The following is a 22,548-nucleotide window of genomic DNA, read 5'->3' as shown; positions in this document are numbered from 1 at the left end:
GTCTATGTGCACACGTATAATATATGCACAAAATTTTTCTGCAGCAAAAACCAAAGTGTTGTCAGGAAAAATACTGCGTAAGATGCAGGAAAAGTTAAGCGTTTGACAGTTGTTTTTTTTTAATGCGTCTTTTTCCCACTCATTTTAATGGGTGAAAAATGCAGCCAAAACACTGAAAAAAATTGAAACGCTGCAGATTAAAGACGTTGGTTCAAATAGGCAAGAAAAAAAAAGCAGTATGTGCAGAAGATTTCAGAAACCTCATTTACTTTGCTGGTACTGTAAAACACTGCATTTTTTTCAGTGGAGAAAACTATAGCATGTTAACAAGGCTTTGTCTTTTTTTTTTTTTTTTTTCCCATCAGCGTTTCAACAGTTTTTCTCTTAAGCAAAATTAATTTTCCCATCTAATCCTTCCTGCTAAATAAAATACAAACAGAAAAAAACATACAGCAAACTGATGTAATGCGGACGGCATCCGTATACTGTGAGTTTTTTTCTTTTTCACAAAACCATTGATATGCGTTAGCGAGATTCCCCTTTGCCCTTAGACTATAATGGGTGCGTGTTCTAATCTATGAGGAGGATGAATGGAACATGTATGGGGAAAAACGGACATGTAAATGAGGTGCAGTGAATAGCGGAGGCTTGTAAAGGCAGAAGAGCAATGGAGGTAGAGGGGAAGATGATGAGATGCTTTAGGGATGCCATACAAGTTGATTAGAACCATAGGATCTAAGCGAGCGTTGTTGTGTCACGGGACGATTCCTCACTCTTCTGCACATCCGCCACAGTCAAGCTTCTGGTTTCCTCCGTATGTTGGTTTAATTAACTGCTTCCAGTGAAAACCCAGGAGCTGGAAGGTAAAATGAGGAGCATTAGGACAGTAGGGCACAGTGAGGTGTGAGTAATTGTGTCTGATTACAGGCTCCAGGAGCCATTATGTCCCGACACAATAAGTTGATTTCACGATGACTATGTCAGATGCCGTGTGTGTTCCGGTGCCAGGAGGGGAGCAGAAGGTATGCTGCGTGCACATCTGCAGAAGGTTCACCATGTGTCTTGTCTCTGTCAGGGCTCCTCAGAAAATTTTGCCATACTCGATTCGTTCTATGAGCAACTACAAAGCTCTGGTATGTGACACTGTCTCTACCCGTTGTATTGTGTCTGTGTCACCAGGCGTAGACCTCCTCATTGTATTGGAACCCATTAGTTCCCCAGTAAAGGTGATCCCTTTTTCATTACCGTTGCCATTCATCAAACCATTTTTGCATTTCTTTCCCTCGCCTGTTCTTCATTAGAGCATTATTTCCTTCAAATCAAAAAAAAATTCTCTTGCAAATAAAATTCTATTCTACTGTCGAGTTGGAAAAAAAATGAGTGACCACCGCTATGGCTGCCGCTACCCTAACTGCATAGAGAAGGAGAAATATCGCAACTAGGTAGGTTTGGAATGACCACCTCTGCCCAAGCAGTTATGGCTGCCAGAATGATTATTGCCATTCTTATTGGTATGGTGTAACTGCTAGAGTTGAGCAAAACTGTTCACAAGACCCTGGTTTAGCAGCCACTTCTATGGTCCATAGCTAGAACCCTTCAAACCTGCCTCCATCCCCAGCTCCTCTTCTGATTAGTCACCGCAACTTGACGTCCTTCTTGCTTCACAACGAAATAATGTTGTCAAGCTTGACCTACTAATCAGAAAAGGATCCAGGGATACTGACAGTTTGCATGGTCCTGGATCAGTGGTAACGAACCACCAATGTGGCCGTGTGGCCAGGATCCGACTAATCTATTTGCTCAACTCTAGTAACGACGGAAATAATTTCCGAAAACTCGACAAAGACATCTTGATTTAGGTGGGAAATGCTCTTTTGTCAGTGTCTTTAATTGACCCCATTAAATGTTTTGTTTTTTTTTTTGTTGGTGTTTTTTGGCGTCCTTATTACTTCGATGTGATGAGTTGTAAATTGTTTCTTGGAGGGGTATGATGGTGGCTCTTGCATGTCTGGCCTCGAAGAGAAGGTCAAATGACGATTTTGTTGCAAACCTTAATCTTCTCAAATTTTAATGTATCCGTGATTTTCTAAAATTGATTTATCCTGACGAAATGAAATGTTAAAAAACATTATTAAAATATCACCACGGATGACCTTTCTGTTGTGAACATTGTATCGTTTAACCCCATCTTCTAAATGTACCGTAGACATCTACAAGTCGTTTAGAAGGTCATCGGTGGTGCAAGGTCAGAACTGTTACATGGAGGATAAACTATTCATTTTTTAAGAAGTGATGATTATATAGAAGTAAAAGAATTTTTGAGGCATAAGTACCCTTTTTGTTTTATTTAGGACACTTCCATTACTTTGTTCTGAAACGTTCTTTCGCTTGTTGAAATTTTGGTGGGGGTTGGTTTTCATGTTGAAGGAAAAATGTCTATGGAGATAAAACTGACTGAGCATCAACCTTTTTATTGGAAACTGTTTAGGAATCCAGTTACCGATAGGCCTGCAGTGACCATGCAAACTCCAAATGTATTCTCTTATAAATGCACAATAAGGGTGTTATTTAATTTGGATGGGTTGTCTATGACAACTTGTTGTTTGTGGTGGTTCCGTCATTTGTACCTCCATTAATCTAATGAACGGTGTCGTGATGAAGCCCACCTCAATGGAGTTATTGGCATCGTCATTGTCTACGAGACTACTGTGGCTACCCAAGGCCACCTTGAAGCCTCAGTCTTGGGATAAGTAAAAGTCTGAGATGGGTTTCCTTCACATGACTATCCTCACCTGATTTATGCTACCCAATTTTCTGCTTTTTGTCTTAAGTTACCAGCTACTGCTCCAACATTTCAGCGGTCGCGAAGCATGCACAGTGCTTTCAAGCTCATTCCAACAGAATTTGTAAGCACAGCTTTAAAGCTGACAGTATCGCTGGATCTGGCCAGCTTCAGTGCCCCTGTGCTACTCTGATGCTACAGAGAATGCAGAACATGTGCCAGCCGTGCGATAATGTTGCTAGTCTAAACTGTCAATCCGTAGAGCCGCAGGTGATGAAACTACTCCTTTAAAGGACTAAATTAAGTTCTATTTGATATTATATTATATTAGATTTCAGTCATTATTTGGATACTTTTTCCCTGGATTTTACATTTTTCTGCTCCTCGGTGAAGGTAAATTGGTTTAACCATTTGCACATAACTCAGTCATCTGCATAGTAAACCAGCACGGACAGATGTAATGAAGTGGGCATTTTTTCCATTATCCATGTAATGTTTCCTAACGCGAATGCTGCTGCAGTTACTATGAAAATCGCTGACTGTGAACATTGATGCGTACACTAATGTAGTGGCGGCTGACACTTTACACTATCAAATGTCGGGTCATCCTTTTTCTTTACTTCTTTTTTTTTTTTTTGCATTGGTAGAAAATCTTTTTTTCTGTCTGAGAAGATTCTAAAACTGATAACGATGCGATCACAGGGGTTTACACGTGTATTCTCGACTAATGCTTTTTAATGCTGGAATCCACTAAAGTCCTTTAATAATTAACTATACTGGTTCATAATGGGAAGAGTCAACTTTGCTAGGAGCTCCTGGTATGTTACCTCCTGCCAAAAGCTTGCCACTGCTCCTCTGCCTCCAGGATCGCTGCTTGCTATAGGGAAAGTGTGTTCCTGGTGATTGACAATTTGGACCAGTGGTCCAGCCGTGCCATCAGCCCAAACTGCCCTCTACCGAAGGCTGCAAGCAAAGGCACATGCTGGCCGGCATGAGAGCAGCGCTTGTTGCAAGTACTATAGCAAACCACTTTCAAATGCATGCTCCTCATCTTGGAACCAGGCCACCACTGAGAGGACTGTCGTGGTGGCAGATAAAAAAGGCAACGAGCAGTGAACTATAAAATTATTAAAACTCCTCTCTGATCTTAAGATCTTGATCTTGTAATAAGAAGCAAATTGCAAATTTGCTTGTTTTTACTGACATTTTGCAAATTTGCCCATGTAAGAGGTTATGAAAACCCCTCTAAGAATAAAAGCTTAGAATAAGAAAAAAAAATAGTATAGATTATGGTAGGATGAGTCCTGAAAGCAATGTGCCCCTAAACAGGTGATTGAGTGCTAGGGTTTGCAGTAAGACTGGGTTGCTACCTGCGCATTCATGAACTGATTTGCCTCCACATGTGGACAAGTTATTTGGTCACAAGCATCAGAGGCATCATTGGACCTTTCTCTTATCTTGTATTTTGGTTGGTAGGTGCATGTCTTGCAAAAAACATAAAAACCACAGAAACCTGACATATTTATCAAAAAGTTGGCCATACACATGAGAGCTGTTTGCTGAACATTGTTTTAGTTGACTGCTATCCTCGATTTTTCTCCCTACACACGAACGTTCTTCTCAGCCGGGATTTTGATCCTGAAGAACACCGGAAGGAAGCTGATTCCAGGGGCTCAGACGGTGGCTTTTCATCTGGAGGACCAACAATCAACCCTAATTTTCCCCGAGATAACATTAGTCAACCAATCCTGCCAATAATGGTGGGTCCATTCGACTTTGACCCAGTGTATGGAGACCTAAAGTCAATATGTGAAATAAGGTCATCCACCAAATGCCATACAGGGTTAAATAAAGCAGATTCGGAGATTCAGTCTCTGAGCCTTCTGAAGTATTCGCCTGTCGGTAGGCACCAGTCATTAGTTCACTTCGGGTCTATGCGGGGAGCGGCCGTAGATTTCCGCTCCTGTTTACTGCACAATGGTCTGCTCAGCATTCTCCTGATGTTCTGTGTAAATTCTCACTAACGAGATGCTGGCTCTAACAAGCTCACTTCATTAATTTTTACAGTTTATTAAAAACATAAAATAGAGTTGCTGCGGGCAGCTTTGGTATCTGAGTCCTGCAACAATTGTGTCATAGCCTGGGAATTTGTGAAGAAAATGCGTCCACCATTGCCAAGTCTGTAACATCTGGCTTCTACTTGAGGTTCTCACGGTTTTATCCTTTTATATAGCACTTTCCAATTTCTGAGCAGGTTTTGGGGACATAAAATAACATAGGAAAGGAGGCCAATGTGTCAAACCTCGTGATCATGTCTTATTATAACTATAGACTTGTGTCTACTTAATCAGTCGATATAAAGAATCTCGATACATTTTACAAGTTTTTCCACCCTTCAATTTTTTTTTCGGTGGAGATTTTTCTCTACGGCTAGAACTAAATAAAGATAGTTGAAATGAACCAGAGAGACCATGACCTGACTTTATGAATATGTGCCCAGTACAGGCTTAAAATGTGCCGTACAGTTGGCCCAAAACCCCCTGTGATCGGATGGACAACCCAACATCTTCACTTTACCAGAACTGTCTCCTCAAGTTGTCATTTTTCAGGGAGTTTTTCTTAGAAAACCGAAGCCACTTATAAAATGGTTATTTACAAAAGTTACTCCCATCTGGGACTTTCATAGCATATCAAGAGGATACATCAAAAATCGACTATTACCCCATCGACAGTTACCAGGAATGGAGAGCTGTTCGCGACATGCGGTGCTGTCTACATTCATTTGTGTGGGAATTCTAAAAGATTCTGAACATTCATACCTAGAGGTAAGACCCACATCTCTCGGAAATGTATGGCAGCAACTCATCAGCTCCCCATTACAGTAGCTATTTTTCATCTATCTCTCTGCAGAAGTTACTGAATGTTCAACTTAGAATTACTGATTTAACCTCTATATACAGGAGGTAACACAGATTCCACCATTCACATTAGACGTCACAGCTCACCTCCCCCTCCTGTACAATGACTGATAACACCACCTATATACAGTAGATAACAGGACATTCGCAATAGATATCATAGCTCACCTCCTTCGACTCCCTTTGCACATGCCCATTCAACTCCAAAACAAAAGATAAGCTAAGAGTCTGTTGATTGCTGCCAATGTTCATGTGGATTTCCTGAAGCAAGAAGTAGGTCTAAAAATGCCTCAGTGCAAAAATTGCAAGATTTCTTATTTCTAATAAAGTGAAAAACATAAATGAGAAACTTTACAATTTTCAATTAAAGATATTTATATGAACCATGATTGTGTGTGAAGAATAAAACCCTTCTACCATAGTTTATTCTTGGCGTTTTTCACGTGGTCCTACAATAGCAGAAATTTTGTTTTTTTTTCACTTTTTTTTTAAACTTTGAACCCCATGCTGTCTAAACAGTCTTCATCGCTTTGAGCAAATCTTCCCCCGTTAGACATCGGAAGGATGGCGACGCGCCAGTGAGATTTAATGCTGGATCTAACGCACATGACAAGATGTTATAAAGTATCTATTGTTTATAAGAAAGCATTTGATTTGTTGAGAAGTTACCGTATCAAACCGTGAACATTCCGACGCGTTCAAAAGACGCCGTGTCAGACGTTAAAGACAGGATTATGGGTTTGGAGACTAAGGGTTGTGTTCACCAAAGGGTTTTACTGGTGTGGGAAATAAGAGACATTTTATGTTCTATGGAGCTCACACAGCTACAAGATACTTTCAACTTAAGGTGAAACAAATAAGGATTTTTGAAAAAGGATCATCTCTAACAAATGCCAAAAATTGAGTGATAAAATATATATATATATATATATATATATATATATATATATATATATATATATATATATATATATATATATATATAAAAATAGGCAGCACTCAAATTAATTGTGAAAACAGTGAATACTTTACTGATCCTCAGGTGGCAACGTTTCAACGGTGACCCGTCTTTGTCAAGCCTGACAAAGACGGGTCACTGTTGAAACGTTGCCACCTGAGGGTCAGTAAAGTATTCACATTTAATTTGAGTGCTGCCTATTTTTTTTCCTTTTGTTAATTTGGCTGTTTGGACACTGCTGAATAGGTTTTGCACCTACTATATTATTTTGGTAGTGCTGCCCTTTTTTCTTGATAGATAGAGATATATATATATATATATATATATATTACACATACACACACCACACAGGACCGATGGCTTTAGCACTCGATTGCAATGGGCATTTTGTACGGGTTTTCATGAAAATCGAATTTTACACATTTTTCAATTGTTTGAAAAGGATTCTACAAGCAAAGAAAAGGGCATGTCTTTTTTTTTTTTTTTTTTTCCCCTGACGTGGTTGGCCAAAAAAAGTTTAGCAACCACAGATAAGGATATATTTAGTAGACCTCATGATACACAAAAGGTAGTGTATAAAAAAAGCAATACTTCTTGAACATCTTGACTTAAAGGCGTCCACCACTAGTGGACATCCCCTTACTAAGGCTGGTTTCACATTTGCGTATGGAGGAGCTGCGGACTTCCTCCCTGAAGCTCCGCCCACTGCTGCACCTCCTCCGGTCAGTTCCGCCTTCGTCTGCATACTTCTGCATGCGGCCTGCGTATCCTATCTTTAACATTGGGTACACAGGTCGTGCGGATGTATGCAGACTACTCCGCATGCGTCGTTTTGACGATGCGGCGACCCATTGGAATTTGATGCGGACGTAGGTGGAGCTGACCGGTGGAGGTGCTGCAGTGGGCGGAGTTGACCGGAGGAAGGAAGTCTGCAGCTCCTCCATACGCAAAGGTGAAACTAGCCTAACTGGCCTCGGTAGTGAGGAGAAAAAAAAAAGAAGCTCCTGGATTGGAGCTGCTCCACCGCTACAGTTTAAATCTAGCGGGAGTGTCACATGAACACTGCAGCCAGTCAGCAGCCACTGACTGACTGCAGTGTTCGTATTTCATCCAAACCACATAAACATTTCTTGGTCCCACCAATTTATCTTCCTTTTTTTTTTTTTTTCACCGCACTAGACCCATTTATAATTTTAATAGATTGTCCACGACTGTCAATATTAGGGCACAGTTAGACGGCCGTAAAAATCAGAGATCAGAACCCATTGCTCGGACTTGCCGGCGGATCTCCCTATTTAAGTGTAGCTGTCATACTTAGGTCGGGAGAGCCACCGGCCAGTCCATGCACTCCGTTCCGATCTCTGTCCGATTTGTACTGCTGTCTGACTGCGCCATTTGGTTGGTTGAGGGCATGTACTGGAAGAGAATGGTGTCTTGTGAAGGAACACCACAGATCCGTAACAATGTAGTGTCCACTCAGTCCTGAAGCTGAGCTCAGATCACATTCGCTTCAGTAGGAGCTGAACGGCCACTACACAGTGTACTGAGCTATGCTATTTTGGCTCCTCACACTGTGCACTTCGTACGGCCTTGGTCCTGCTACATACTTATCAGTAGGGAGGCAAGATATCGGACACCCACCAATCTGATTATAATGGCCTATTCTAGGATAAGGGCCTCAATATCCAACCCCTTTGAATAATTTTAAAAACGTGGACTCTAGCGGAAAATAATTAAATTTTTAGTATCTATCACTGGCTTACATGGAAGACAAAAGGACCCCATAGGAAAACATTAATATGGGTTTCCCAAATAAAGTGCTGATTTTTTTTTTTCTTTTTAACTCAAAACAGGGGTTCCAAATTTGTTTCCGCTATGTTCCCTTTGTGAGCTATTTCCATATTCTCTTATTGGCTGTTAAAGGGGGTTTTCCAGGCTCTACAGATTGCTGAATCCTTACAGTATCCAGCTTTGCTACTCTAGTGGGCAAACAAGAGCATGAGAATCTAGTCTGCACAAGACTGGAAGTAGAGGAGAATCCTGACAGTGTGGTTATTGCACACCGTTGTGGTTCAACAATCTATAGTCACATGGGGTGAATGCAAAAATTTATGTTGAGACTGGAAAACCTTTTAGGATCAATTCCTAGAAAAAAAAGGGGTGCATATACCAAGTTTGCATACCTCATGCATATTGGATATATATAGAAGTCTAAAGAGAGGATTAGGCTGGATTTTCAGGTTCTTCTATTGTTTCATCTGGTCATAAGAGGCTTCAGAGGCTTTGAAGATTCAGGTCATCATTTGGATGTCTTTGGGCTCGTGTACAGATGTTTTTACAATATTTCCGTATATCCGAAGCCTTCACTTCACTGCTGAGATTGTAATTTTCTCCTCTCTGGCTCGGCGGTTGTAGTCTTTATTGTGTTGGTGATCACGTCATTTATTTTATTTGTCACCTAATCAATGATTAATAACCATCAGCTGCTCGGCGGCACAATGAACAGATTCTCTCCTTCAGCTTGTAAAGTGCGTATTATGTTATGTGTCTCATTCGACACCTGGTATTCCCGTGATATGGTCGGATTACGGAGTCACGCGTTCCTGATCTGCTTGTCAGGTAGACCCTCACTGATGCTTTTATAATGCAAAGAAAGCCAAAGTCTGTCATGGACTCGTTGCCTCTCTATAAAGCAGGTATGCATCATTAAGTCAACGAACCAGGATTTGTCATGTTCATTGGCTGCAAAACGGCAAATTCCTGAACATCCTAAAATCTGCTTGTTAACATTATAAACTATAAAGAGAGACTGTTCATTAGATTTCTTTCCTAAACTTTCAATTTTCCTCTAAGAATCCAAGACCATTTTTTTTTCTCCAGTGTAGATGAGAAAGTTGGTGAGCAATGGATCGAATCTTCCCTTTTCTTGTTGGCTTGTGGTTTACGCTGCCCAAGGGTAAGGCTAGTATCAGCCATACTTCAGGAGTTTTCCAAGCCCAAAGGCCTCTGTACAAACTGCCGATGTAGGCAAGGGCGGATGTTTCCCTACAGATGATGTCGGGTGACATCATGGTCGGACAGTTGTAATGAAGATGCCAAATCCTTCCTTTCTCCGGTTAGGTCACTCTCCCCAAAGAGAACTTGTGAATGTTGGCTGAAACCTGGCCAAAACAATGGTTTCTTCCAACAGTCAAATGTGTATAAGAGCTCAAGATGGGTGTTGGAGGAGTTAAGGATCCGACTTGTCCAATTTTTGACTGCTGATCCTTTTACTCTTGAGAAGAGAAGACGTATCTAGTGATGGCTCTCTCACAGAGAACACAAGTGCTTGGCCAAGTAAGTGATTCTGTGTTTTGGGAGAGGTAGCCGAAATAGCTGCTGGTCAAGCCATCTAATTTGTATCTGTGAACTCAAGGCTTTTTGTGTGTTCCAGGGCTTTGTGAGGTAGAAACTCCAAATGCAATGTTGTCTTCTATCCAAGCGAGGATAACCCCATGCTCCTTCCTTTGAGGACTCTAGGTAAATTTTCAAAGCTCATGTGAATGATAAGACTACGTTCAGTGGAAGAACTCTTATTTCGTGCTGACATAGCAGCTACCTACGTGATATATTTATTTACCAGAAACTGGTGGAAACGTTGTGATTGTATGTAGACTCTTTATATCATACCTTGATGTTACATCGTCAAAAGAGGCAAAGACCAAAAGGTGAAGATCATGCTGGGCTTGGGTGCAGATTAATTTGGGTTAGTCTACATGGTGCAAATTAATCAAGGCTTGGATGGAGGGTGCACATTAATCTGAGCTTTGGATACAGGGTGCAGATTAATATTGGCTCATTTTTATTATTGTTTCGACATGAACAGAAACTTTTTACCTCTCCCCACTTTGGTAACAAAGTTAAAGGAATTGCTATCTGATTCAGTTCATTAGTCATCTTGGCCTTCTCTGTCTCTGCATCAGCTTGGGTAATGAACTGAGCCAGACAAGAAGCCCCCTCCAAGCTCACCCCCGACAGTGGAGGAAGCTATCTGTGTTGAAACAAGAGTGAATATGCAGTTTCCAGGACCATGAAATGGGTTTGAAATTAGGCAGTGGGTCAGGTATTTAGAATCAACATGAATTGGAACTTTTTTTATTATTACGCCATTTTTTCCATTTCATTTTACATGTGAAAAGGGGTATACTTAGTAAAAAGTACAATAATCATGAACAATACAAGTCACCACCTGGTACAGGAGGACAGAGGACCCTTCCCGCGAGGGCCCCCAGTCTCCAAGGGATGGGTGAGGAACAGTAAGCGAGGGTAGAGCTGATCATGTAGCGATATGGTGGAGCGATGGTCACTATAGGTTGTAGGCTTGTCGGAAGAGGTAGTCCCTTCACGTTCCTTTTTTGAAGGTTTTCACGGTAGGTGAGAGTCTGCTATGTTGGGGTAGAGAGGTCCCAGAGTAGGGGGGATGTGCAAGAGAATGCTTGTATGCGATTGTGGGAAGAGGAGATAAGAGGGGAGTACAGAAGGAGATCTTGTGAGGATCAGAGGTTGTGTGCAGGTAAGTACCGGGGATTAGCTATTTTATAAATTGTACATTTGGAAAACCGCTTTAAAGGAGCATATTTGTATCATCTAATGTTATGACTTAAAACCAGGTCTGATATCTAGAGTCCCTGCTGACCCACAGAATGAAGGTTTGGCATTTTTTTCATGCACAGCTTTACACCACAATACCATTCTAATCAAGTGAGTGGGATTGTGGTGTAGTCCTCTGCGCCGCAGGTGGTTGGAAGCACCATGGTGGAAAACTTTGAAGGAGCCACATTGCTACTTAAGCCCTGGCAGTTTGGTCCCCACCTATCAATGCAAAATGGCATTTCTTTAGCAGTAACTATATAACTTGTACTTGTGAAAAAAAACATTAAAGAGCAAACTTTTTTTTTTTTATAAAAATTTTTCCAACATAGTCCTAAAACTTACCAATTACTTTTTCAGGAGATTTGTCGTCATTCATATAAAGGGGAATAAAAAAAATCATGTAAGTGTCTTCCAAAACCCTGTCTGTCAGAACTGGAGTACAGATGATGGCAGTGATGGGTCAGCTTGGCTCCTTCATGAACTCTGGAGATGCTGCTGTAGGAGATTGATCTGATGAGGACCACACTCAGAGTAAGAGACCTCCGCTAACCCATGACTGCCATCATCTGTCCTCCAAATGAGTATGTTCTGATATCAACGAGTTTGGAAGCCACCTAAATGCATTTTTTTTTAAGAATGAAGAAAACTACTCAAAAAAAGTTTTGGCAAAGTTTTATAACTTTCTATGCTTAACCAAATTATAAAAAAAAAAATTATGAAAGTTTATTTATTCTTTAAAAACTGTTGTTGGCTAGAGGAAAGTGGTTGCCGGTCACCCCAAATGATTTTTCAGAACCTCGTTTCGACTAGTGAAGTCTCTTCCCACCGCAATGGCTACGATCTGGAATGATTAGTCAGTTTGGTATCAAAAAGCTTAAATATCTAGATCCAGAATAAGAGTTTAATGTACCAGCTACTCTACCGCAAGGGATCTGATGGTATACCGCTATGCTTTTGTTTTCTGTAATTTTTTTTTTTTTTTTTTTATCCCTCGGGCTAAAAGAAAGTGAGCGGGAACGTTTATTTTCCTTGAATCATGGCGCTCGCTCGTAGGCTCGCTCGCCTCCTTTATTGCTGCTCATAAGGAAGCGTGATATTGCTTTTATGGACTGAGGAAACCACGGCTTCTAACATGAGAACAAAGTGTACACTAATAAAAACTGTTTTTCGGGAAACACATGGAGGCTTGTTTTCTTAGCATGGGTTCCTCTCGCGGGGATGTGGTGGTGAATATTACATTAGACTAATGCTCTTCCCATACAGGGTCTTGCATTATGCAGCAGTGGCTAATTCCATGTTCATGTACTGAACCTCACGTGATTTATGATGGAGCTTAGTCTATTGTTATCCCCCTTAATGTGATGCACGGTAATGTAAAGGCTTTCTGACAAGACCACTGCTTCCTATTCAGCAGGGGTCTCTCGTTGAATGGGGAATGAAGGACTGACTTCTTTAAAATAGAGGGAATCGTGCCGGTTTTTACCGTCAGATTTTTTTTTTCTTATTTTTTTTCTTATTCCGCAAGCTTAATGCATCTCACAACAATGTGATCATTATGGTCATTATGTCATGTAGCGTTTTACGTAATGCATCGAAACATGTGGAGCACAATGGCGTGAGCTTGAGCGGATCTACAATTCTCCGAAGAACAGAACCATTGTAGTGATGAAAGACGAGAAATTCGATAGGGGAAAAAGACGTACATGGGCGGTCATGGCACATCTTGTGGTTGTCGGCTATGTTTAGGAGTGACGTGAATGAAGCCTATTAACAATTGACCTCCATAATTGGATAAGTTATCTTGTAGGTTTTTTCAGTATTTTTTTATTTATTATTTTACAATTTTTTAGCCTTTAACCCCTTCACTACCAAGGGTGGTTTGCACATTAACTCCCGGGCCAATTTTTACAATTCTGACCACTGTCCCTTTATGAGGTAATAACTCTGAAACGCTTCCATGGATCCCGGTGATTCTGACATTTTCTCGTGACATATTGTACTTCATGTTAGTGGTAAAACTTCATTCAAATAACTTGCGTTTATTTGTGAAAAAAACGGAAATTTGGCGAAAATTTTTAAAATTTCGCAATATTCCAAATTTGAATTTTTATGCCCTTATGGGAACCTAGATTTTTCATGTGGCTTCCAGGTACACATAACTTGGCCATTTTATGCGCTCAATTTTTCATACTTCTAATGCAGTAATGCAATTCATTATTTTTCATGTTTGCATGGTTTGGCGCTATAGTGTGCTTCCTTTTTTGCTTGAATGTATAGGAGTTGGTGACTCTAGGTTAAGCACCTGTTCACACTATGCTTATGCTTGGATGTGACGGTCAGTTTTTGAAATTTGTATTCATTTACCTTCTGACTGAGCACTCCACCTGTTAGCTGCAGGCGTTTTTAATCAGACCAGGGCCATTTCCCCTTCCACAGAAATATAGTGTCATGGCCAAAAGTTTTGAGAATGACACAAATATTAATTTATTAATTTTTACAAAGTCTGCTGCTTCATTTTTTCTAATGGCAATTTGCATATACTCCAGAATGTTATAAAGAGTGATCAGCTTAACAGCAATTACTTGCAAAGTCAATATTTGCCTAGAAAATGAACTTTATCCCCCAAAACACATTTCAACATCATTGCAGCCCTGCCTTAAAAGGACCAGCTAACATCGTTTCAGTGATTGCTCCATTAACACAGGTGTGGGTGTTGATGAGGACATGGCTGGAGATCAATCTGTCATGATTAAGTAAGAATGACACCACTGGACACTTTAAAAGGAGGCTGGTGCTTGGCATCATTGTTTCTCTTCTGTTAACCATGGTTATCTCTAAAGAAACACGTGCAGTCATCATTGCACTGCACAAAAATGGCCCAACAGGGAAGAGTATCGCAGCTAGAAAGATTGCACCTCAGTCAACAATCTATCGCATCATCAAGAACTTCAAGGAGAGAGGTTCCCTTGTTGCCAAAAAGGCTCCAGGGCGCCCAAGAAAGACCAGCAAGCGCCAGGACCGTCTCTTAAAAGTGTTTCAGCTGCGGGATCGGGCTACCAGCAGTGCAGAGCTTGCTCAGGAATGGCAGCAGGCAGGTGTGAATGCATCTGCACGCACTGTGAGGCGGAGACTCTTGGAGCAAGGCCTGGTCTCAAGGAGGGCAGCAAAGAAGCCACTTCTCTCCAGGTAAAACATCATGGACAGACTGATATTCTGCAAGAGGTACAGGGAGTGGACTGCTGAGGACTGGGGTAAAGTCATTTTCTCTGATGAATCCTCTTTTCGATTGTTTGGGACATCTGGAAAACGGCTTATTCGGAGATGACCAGGTGAGCGCTACCACCAGTCTTGTCTCATGCCAACTGTCAAGCATCCTGAAACCATTCATGTGTGGGGTTGCTTCTCAGCCAAGGGAATGGGCTCTCTCTCAGTCTTGCCTAAAAACACAGCCATGAATAAAGAATGGTACCAGAATGTCCTCCAAGAGCAACTTCTCCCAACCGTCCAAGAGCAGTTTGGCGATCAACAATGCCTTTTTTCAACATGATGGAGCACCTTGCCATAAAGCAAAGGTGATAACTAAATGGCTCAGGGAACAAAACAGAGATTTTGGGACCATGGCCTGGAAACTCCCCAGATCTTAATTCCATTGAGAGCTTGTGATCAATCATCAAGAGACGGGTGGACAAACAAAAACCTTCAAATTCAGACAAAATAAAAGCATTGGTTCTGCAAGAATGGACTGCTATCAGTCAGGATTTGATCCAGAAGTTGATTGAGAGCATGCCAGGGAGAATTGCTGAGGTCCCGAAGAAGGGTCAACACTGCAAATATTTACTTGCTGCATTAACTCATTCTAACTGTCAATATAACCTTTTGCTACTCATGATATGATTGCAATTATATTTCTGTATGTGATAAAAACTTCTGACAAACACACATAAAAACCAGAGGCCAGCAGATCATGTGAAAATATTTGTGTCATTCTCAAAACTTTTGGCCATGACTGTAGACTTCAGTCCTAACAGAGGATTTTTCATAGGTTCCCATTCAGATGGAGACTACAGTCTTAGTGAGGATTAGCATAGAATAGGGACCTGGAAAACGAGAAATGCCTCAACGTGGCTTCCAGGTACACATAACTTGGCCATTTTATGCGCTAAACTTTCTCAATTTTTCAGACTTCTAATGCAATAATGTAATTCATCATTCGTTTTTCATGTTTGCATGGTTTGACGCTACAGTGTGCTTCCTTTTTTGCTTGAACACTAGTAATCTATGGCTGACGTAACCAGAGCCCTACAAACTTCCACCTACTTACCAGCATCTCCGGCACCTCTTCTGATTAGTAGGCTTGGTTCTTCATCATAGGTGCTTCATACTGCAAAATTTACATCACGCTGGCGATGCTGGAAGGTATGAAGAGGTTCCCATGGATTCGGTCTCCCAATGTGGCCAGTGGACGAGAGTCTTACAAACTATTCTGATCAGTTGTCCTAATGTCAGATTCCTTTTAAGCTGGTGGAGGATATGAGACCTGGTATGGCCGAGAGATGTGTAATAGTCATGGAACCTCCAGGTCACGGCACAACCACCGTTATATGGAAACCATCTTTGACTGTGTTACTGAAGTTATCTTGTAGGATGACTTTGAAAATGTAATGTGCTAACGCATCTTATTGGCATGGAGGTCATTTATTTACATATGCCTGTTCAAACCAAGCACAGGAGCTTGGTGCATTTCTGGCATTGCCGAACAGATCCATGCTTTCATGTTTCTGGACCCTTCTCTTTCTTCATTGGATCTTGAAAAGCCAGAGCTGTCAAAGAACTACTGAGTTAGATGGGGAAAAAAAAGTAGATAAGAATACTTGACTACACTGAGGTCGCATCGGACACCGGTGCTTGGTTTGGACCGTCATTTTTTTTTTTTTTTTTTTTTTCATGGCAGCCACCCTTTGATGGCCTGTATGAACGATCAACAATCGAGTGTTTTGCTCATTTGGAGGCTGATCAGCAGCTGGTTGTCTGTGCAGTTGGTATACTGTGCCTTTTTTGCCTCAGGATTGTGGCACCTCTCCACCATCCTCGAATTAAACTACAATATCATATATTTTTCATCTTACAAAATTATCTCAACTGTGTGATATTTCTATTAAAAAAATCTCTATGTTGTAATAAAGCATTTCCCATCACTAGAACCTTTTTCTGTGCAAGGCCCCATGCGGCTGTCCTGTAATATTGAATTACGCTGCAGTATGGAGCGGTAGGATTAATGGGCACTCCTGTACGGTATTGTACATGTGTAATGGTGACAGTACAGCTGTGTGCATGACCTAATAGCACACATAAGGAAGCAGTCACTGCTGACCTGCTGGGAATCGTGGTCATTACTACCGAAGCATGCCTTGCTCCATGTGACGCCCACCACATTCTCTGGCGTCCCTTGGCCCTGCTGCGGACCTGAACCTATTTCTGGCTGATTAGTGTAACCCTTTTTTTTTTTTTTTTTTTTTTTTCGGTCCGTGCAATGGATCCAAGTTACATTGAACGACTTGTAGAGGAGAGAGCGAGAATCAACGCGCGCCGGGAGCCACCTTCCCAACCGCAGCTGCACAAAGCGTCTCTTATGCAAATGGAAATTTGTAATCCACCCGGCGTACCTGTATGAAGATGGGGCCGGCTGTGATTTTTTTTTTTTTTTTTTTTTCCCGACTGGTTAACAGTGATTCTTTCTTTTTTCAAGGATGAATGATTTTATGACACACACAGCTGCAAGTGAGCGCGCGTCGCTGATGAAAATTTCCACTTGCAACCAGTAAATTAGGGGTTTGCATGTTACCAATCTGGACCTAGATTGTGTTTCTAATTTTTTTTGTACCATATGGTTAATTTTATTGTTTTGTTTAATAATGTACTTAAAGTTGCTGAAACGGTGAAGTAATTCTAATGGCGTGCGTTATTAATTACCAGGGAATTACCGGTGATGAAACCACACTCTCAATAGAAAAACAGTAGGGGAAGGTGACGTAGACGGTGAGCCACTTCTGACTTTTAGGCTGAAACACACCTGGTGTCTCATATTCCTATAGAAAATCTACAGCATGGGGGATAACTTGCCGACCGATGGGGGAACGACTGTTGGAACACTCAAGAACGGGACTCTGAAGTGCCGAGACATGCGAATCATCCTTCCATACTTTCTGGATTAGGAGTGGGACGCTGGTGTCCATGTCTGCCCACCCTTCGGCATTTCAGAGCCTCGTTCTTGGGTCGGTAAGTCGTAAGTGAATAGACCCCAAATAATCGTCATCTTGTCACTCAAACAGAATTTGTACAAATGGGAATAACCCTTTTAAAGGGGTTGTCCACTGCTTGTCAGCCCATGCCGAATCTAGTTCAATAGAAAATTAAAAAGCATTCTCACTCACCACGACGCTTTTGTTCCTAGTGGTGACTTGATATTATGTCACATGGTGGCTGCAGCCGATCGGCACTTACTGATTGGCTGCAGCTCATCAATAAAATAAAGACTGCTGCCGGTCAGCGGACGCTGATTGAAGTTATCACTTGACCGAACAGAGCTACTTCGGGATACCTGGGGCCGACATTACTGGAACGGCTCTGGTGCAGTATAAGATTTTCTCATTTTACTCGGGGGGGGGGGGGGATTTCGGGCATTTTAGAAGGGGATGTCAAAGCCCCTTTTTGCTTGGTTTACGCTGTCAGTCAGCACTGCTTGATGGTATTAAAAGGCAATCATTTGAAGCGGCTCTTCCAACTTCAGATTGTGGCTCTGGAATTCGCCGTCAACATGCACAGCCACCGCTCCGATCGATGACTGACAGCACCGACCACTAAACTTCTCTGTCTGCTGCAGCTCCATAGACCATGTATGATGTAGCCGTCTGCAGGAACGCTCGCGCCCAATTATCGGCTCATGTAAGTTCAATAGCAATTAGCCGATGAGCAAGTAAAGCGCTTGTTTTCCAGGTGATCGGGTCATTTTTGCGGCATAAAATCTATTGTTTTTGGCAGCACATCTATCCCCGGAAATGGGGGATGAGCTGCTGACAATATGCCATACAGTTTGCATCGGCTTGCGTGAACCGGTTTTAGAGGGTTTTCACTTTTTTTTTTTTTTTTTTTTTTTTTAAGAAATGTATGTATTTGAGCTTAAAAATATTTTTTTACAATTTTGTTTTGCATTAAAAATGTTGTACCGTTTGGCTTTTTCAGGGTCTTTGTTTTTCTGCACATTGGACGTTGATGTGGTCTGTGGTCATAAATCAGAAAAAGACAGATGAGGCTGTCAAAGTGCGCTCAGTGCTGACAGATTCTCAGTTAACTCATTCTGCATTTGGCGATAGCAGCGTATCACAGAGGCTATAGAAGGCAAATAGTGCTAAATTTTTAATGAAACCCGATTTGCAAAAATTGTTATCCCCCAAAAATATGCATTTGAGTAAAAAATGCTAAAAAAAAAAAAAATAAAATGATCACTCATTGATCAGTGTTCGTTAGGGGCAGGCATCTAACGGCGTAAACCAAACTTTAGTCTAGACTGATACCTACACTTGTATAAAGACCTTACTTCCGTGTAATATTAGTTTTTGGAAATGCCATCTTGGTGAGCATTGTGATATTATGCGTAATGTACAAGCTGTTGTAACCAGCCTGTGGGTTGGAGGCCATCACAAAGGGACAAGGTAGGGAAATCTGACATTTTAATATACCTTCCACCAACTTGTTTTAAATGTTTCTCCATGCTTGTCTGTAAAATCCAGGGAGAGCTGTCAGTCAAATTAGATGAGGGCGGAGACTAATGGAAAACAGGGAGGTGCGCCGTCCTGCTTGTGCTGCGCCAAGGGTGCATCGAGGTGCTCGGGTCGCGCTAAGGGTGTGCCGACGTGCTTGGTTTGAAGAGTCATTCCGTGACAAACTTCCCTTTAAAATTACAGCATCATTTTTTTTTTTCTATGCAAATAGTCTATTTGCTGATTGGATTGTGAATGTTGTAATCAAGGAGTACGTGTTATTCTCTACATAGGATCCAGATCGCCACTTATAATTCAGATTGATGCCGCCCTATTTACACAAAGGATTCTGTATGGATTTTATGCAGGGAAATTAATCTCCGTTAGACGCAAGACCGTCCATATTGGTATTCTATATACAGCCACTGAATTAATCTTTATAATGCTGCATTGTGACTTCCACATCACATGAACGGTGGTGACACGGATTCACCATGGATGCTGCATCACTGTCGCACGTGATCTGCAGAAGATGCCGGAGCTACATGCCTCACATTAATCTCCGAGTGGCACTGCATCAGGCTCTCCAGGCAATTATGACCTTAATGGTTCGCTCTGGAATATTGTCCACAAGCGATGTCTGAGATCGGTACAATAGTCACACTCGGGCCTCATTCAGACTTGCATGAAATAAACCTGACCGATTTTCATCACTGTTTTGAATGCAGTTTTCATCTGTGTGACGTCCGTGTCTGTTTTTACCATCGGTGATTTTCTCGTGTGCCACAAGAGGAAAAAAAAAAAAAAAAAAAAACCTTTTCAAAGCTTCTATCCATTACAGTATTAAAAATACGTGTAATAACAAAATGTGACGAGAACATCCACATGGGCTATAATGGAAGCATGGTTTATTCAGGAAAAACACGGATAAAGCACATACGCGAGAAACGGACGTCTGAGGCCTTAGAATAGACTGTTTGGAGGATATTTTCGTTACTCCTATTTGGACATCCTAAGAAACAGTAAAAAGCTAAAAAGAAATTTTTTTTAAAAATATGAAAAAAAAAAGTTCAAATCTCCTCTGTATACCACTAAAAATAAAACACAAAAGTCTGGTCTTTCTAAAGATAAAGAAAATGAATCCGATCAGTAAATGGCGTAACGAGAAAAAAAATTCCAGAATTAGTTTCTTTTCAGGGCAAAAAATATAAGCCCTCACACAGCCCCATATCCTGAAAAATTAAACAGTTAAGGCAAATTTTATGGGTGTTGTTTTTTGGTTTATTTTTGCTTTCTTATAGTTGCATAACCCCCTTTTCAAAAACAGACTATCTGGTAAAAATTAGGCCATAATTGCTCTTATTTTATTCCTGCTGCTTCCATAAGTATTAAAAAAATTTTTTTTTATCTGCCCTTCAGTTCTAGAGATGTGGCTGTTTTTTTTTGTTTTTTTTTTTCATTTTTATTTAAGGCAAATTTTGAATGGTCTTGACAAGGAGGCGTGGTTTACACAGAAAATATGCAAAACAGCCTAAAGACATGCCCCTGAGGAGTTTGTGAGCCACAAACTTAAATTTATAAGCCTTTATCTCTGGAACTGTATGGTGGATTAAGCAAAAATAAAATTGTCCTGCTCAGGGGAGCAGTAACAATAATGTCGGAGCAAAATGTGGTCACATTTGACCCGGTGACAAGTTCTTTTAAAGTAATAAATTCCTTGCATGCCATGGAGTCTTTCGGCACTGTGATGGGAGCTGCTAGTGCTCATCACTCAGGGTCAAGGCTTGAACAAAGTAGAAATCTTTCTTTTGAGACTGCATGGCAACACTGATGTTCTGGGGTATTGTCTCGGCAGACTTCAGCGTGTCTTCTCATGCAAGGATGCATTATTCACCAGCTATTGTCCGTGGCCTCTGTGTTTCCAGGTGAAAACTTTTAAAATTCAACATCTTGAACCATGAACGTACAGTCTTCATCTGCATCTGCCACACCAGAACAGGTGGCCAGGACTTTGGGGAGCGCTGCTTCTCCCTCCCCACCCTCGTCACCAATCAGGCTACTAAATGTACTTGGAATGGTGCCCGGTGGAGTGTCAGGTTTTTCAGGGAGACTGTATGTGAGACACCCACTGAACAGACTTTCTTCTTAAATAATTAAAGTTTTAAAAAGGAAAGAAAATGTGTTTGTGTTCAATCTGTTCAGCGTGAGTTGGTAGAAGGTGTGCTTTCCTCGACAATGTTTCTCGGTGACTTCACTGTTGTGGTCAACTTAAGGAGTTGGCCCAAGTTCATAAATGGTTAATATGTCAAAGTGCCCTTAACAATAAAGCTTCTTAAAAATTTACTATGCTCTCAGTTTTATAGATTACAGCTCTTGGCTTAGGTTACCGGCTACCTCTTCTGTCCATTAAGGGTGGCCGTTTACTTAGACAAGCTTTGGCTAGCCTTAGTGCCCTGTTCTTATTCGATGCTCCACAGGCAAAGCTGGTTTTGCCAGATGCATGGGAGAGCTGGCCTAGTGGTACGACCATGGCGTCTGCACGAATTGTTAATCTTCAGGAGCACATCACTCCCCATCCCCAGGAGGCAGGAGAGCTGTATGCTCCTGAAGACAGAAGATGAGCTCATCCCTTAGAACTCCTCCATAATTTGGAGAACGCCTCATTGATCTGTATGAAGTCAGCCATATGGAGCCTCGAAGACTCTTATGGCTGCCACATTACTGCTTCGTACATATTCTGGCTTGTACTGAACGTTGGGCCTTCCATATGTACATTGTGACCTGATTCACATTTCCTACAGCGCTTTTCTCTGTGTACAAATGACCTGTAATCCCAACTCCTTGGCCGTTATCCTCATCATTTATGTTTGTCTTCTAGGAGAGCGTCAGAATTTGGAAACAGAGAATGTGACCGTGGTGGAAGGAGAGGTCGCAACCATAAGTTGTCGGGTTAAGAACAACGATGACTCTGTAATTCAACTGCTGAACCCAAATCGGCAAACCATCTACTTTCGAGATTTCAGACGTAAGTGACTGCAGACTTTATCTGACTAGGGTTTCTAGTGATCATGATTTGCAGTATTTTTTATTTGTATTTTTTTGTTTTTGGATTTCCTATGTTACCATTTTTGAAAAATAAAATTTCTCAATTCTTCCAATTTTTACATCGTTTGCCAAACCCAATATCAGACTCATACTTTTAATTCTGTTCAGATGACTTTTTAGCAATCTCATTACAACACACGGGATTACAGTGACTGATAACTCCTCTATATAGAGTAGATAACAGGACCCACCATTCACAATAGGTGATGTCACAGCTCACCTCCTCCTGTACAATGACTGATAACACCTCTGTATGTAGTAGATAACACAGGATCTACATTCACAATATGTGATGTCACAGCTCACCTCCTCCCCCTCCCTACACAATATTTACCCAGTATAGAGTATGCCTAGGAAATTCTCCTGTAAAAGTCAATGAGTCAGTCACCAGTCTAT

The 22,548-nt window shown here is 41.3% G+C and overlaps 1 protein-coding gene across 4 annotated transcripts in view; it reads left to right on the top strand.

Moving 5' to 3' along the window:
- CADM1 (cell adhesion molecule 1) overlaps positions 1-22,548 on the top strand; it is a 247,056-nt gene that overhangs the window by 137,673 nt on the left and 86,835 nt on the right. For all 4 annotated transcript variants that reach the window (XM_073585186.1, XM_073585185.1, XM_073585184.1 and 1 more), the window contains exon 2: positions 21,926-22,072. In XM_073585186.1, coding sequence (XP_073441287.1) covers positions 21,926-22,072 — 147 coding nt within the window. The remainder of the gene's footprint in view (positions 1-21,925; positions 22,073-22,548) is intronic.

Source organism: Dendrobates tinctorius, unplaced genomic scaffold, assembly GCF_039654945.1.
Source record: "Dendrobates tinctorius isolate UK_male_01 unplaced genomic scaffold, ASM3965494v1 ptg000086l, whole genome shotgun sequence".
NCBI lineage: Eukaryota > Metazoa > Chordata > Amphibia > Anura > Dendrobatidae > Dendrobates > Dendrobates tinctorius.
Note: the sequence above shows the minus strand (reverse complement) of the source record. Positions and strands in the feature narration are given on the sequence as shown.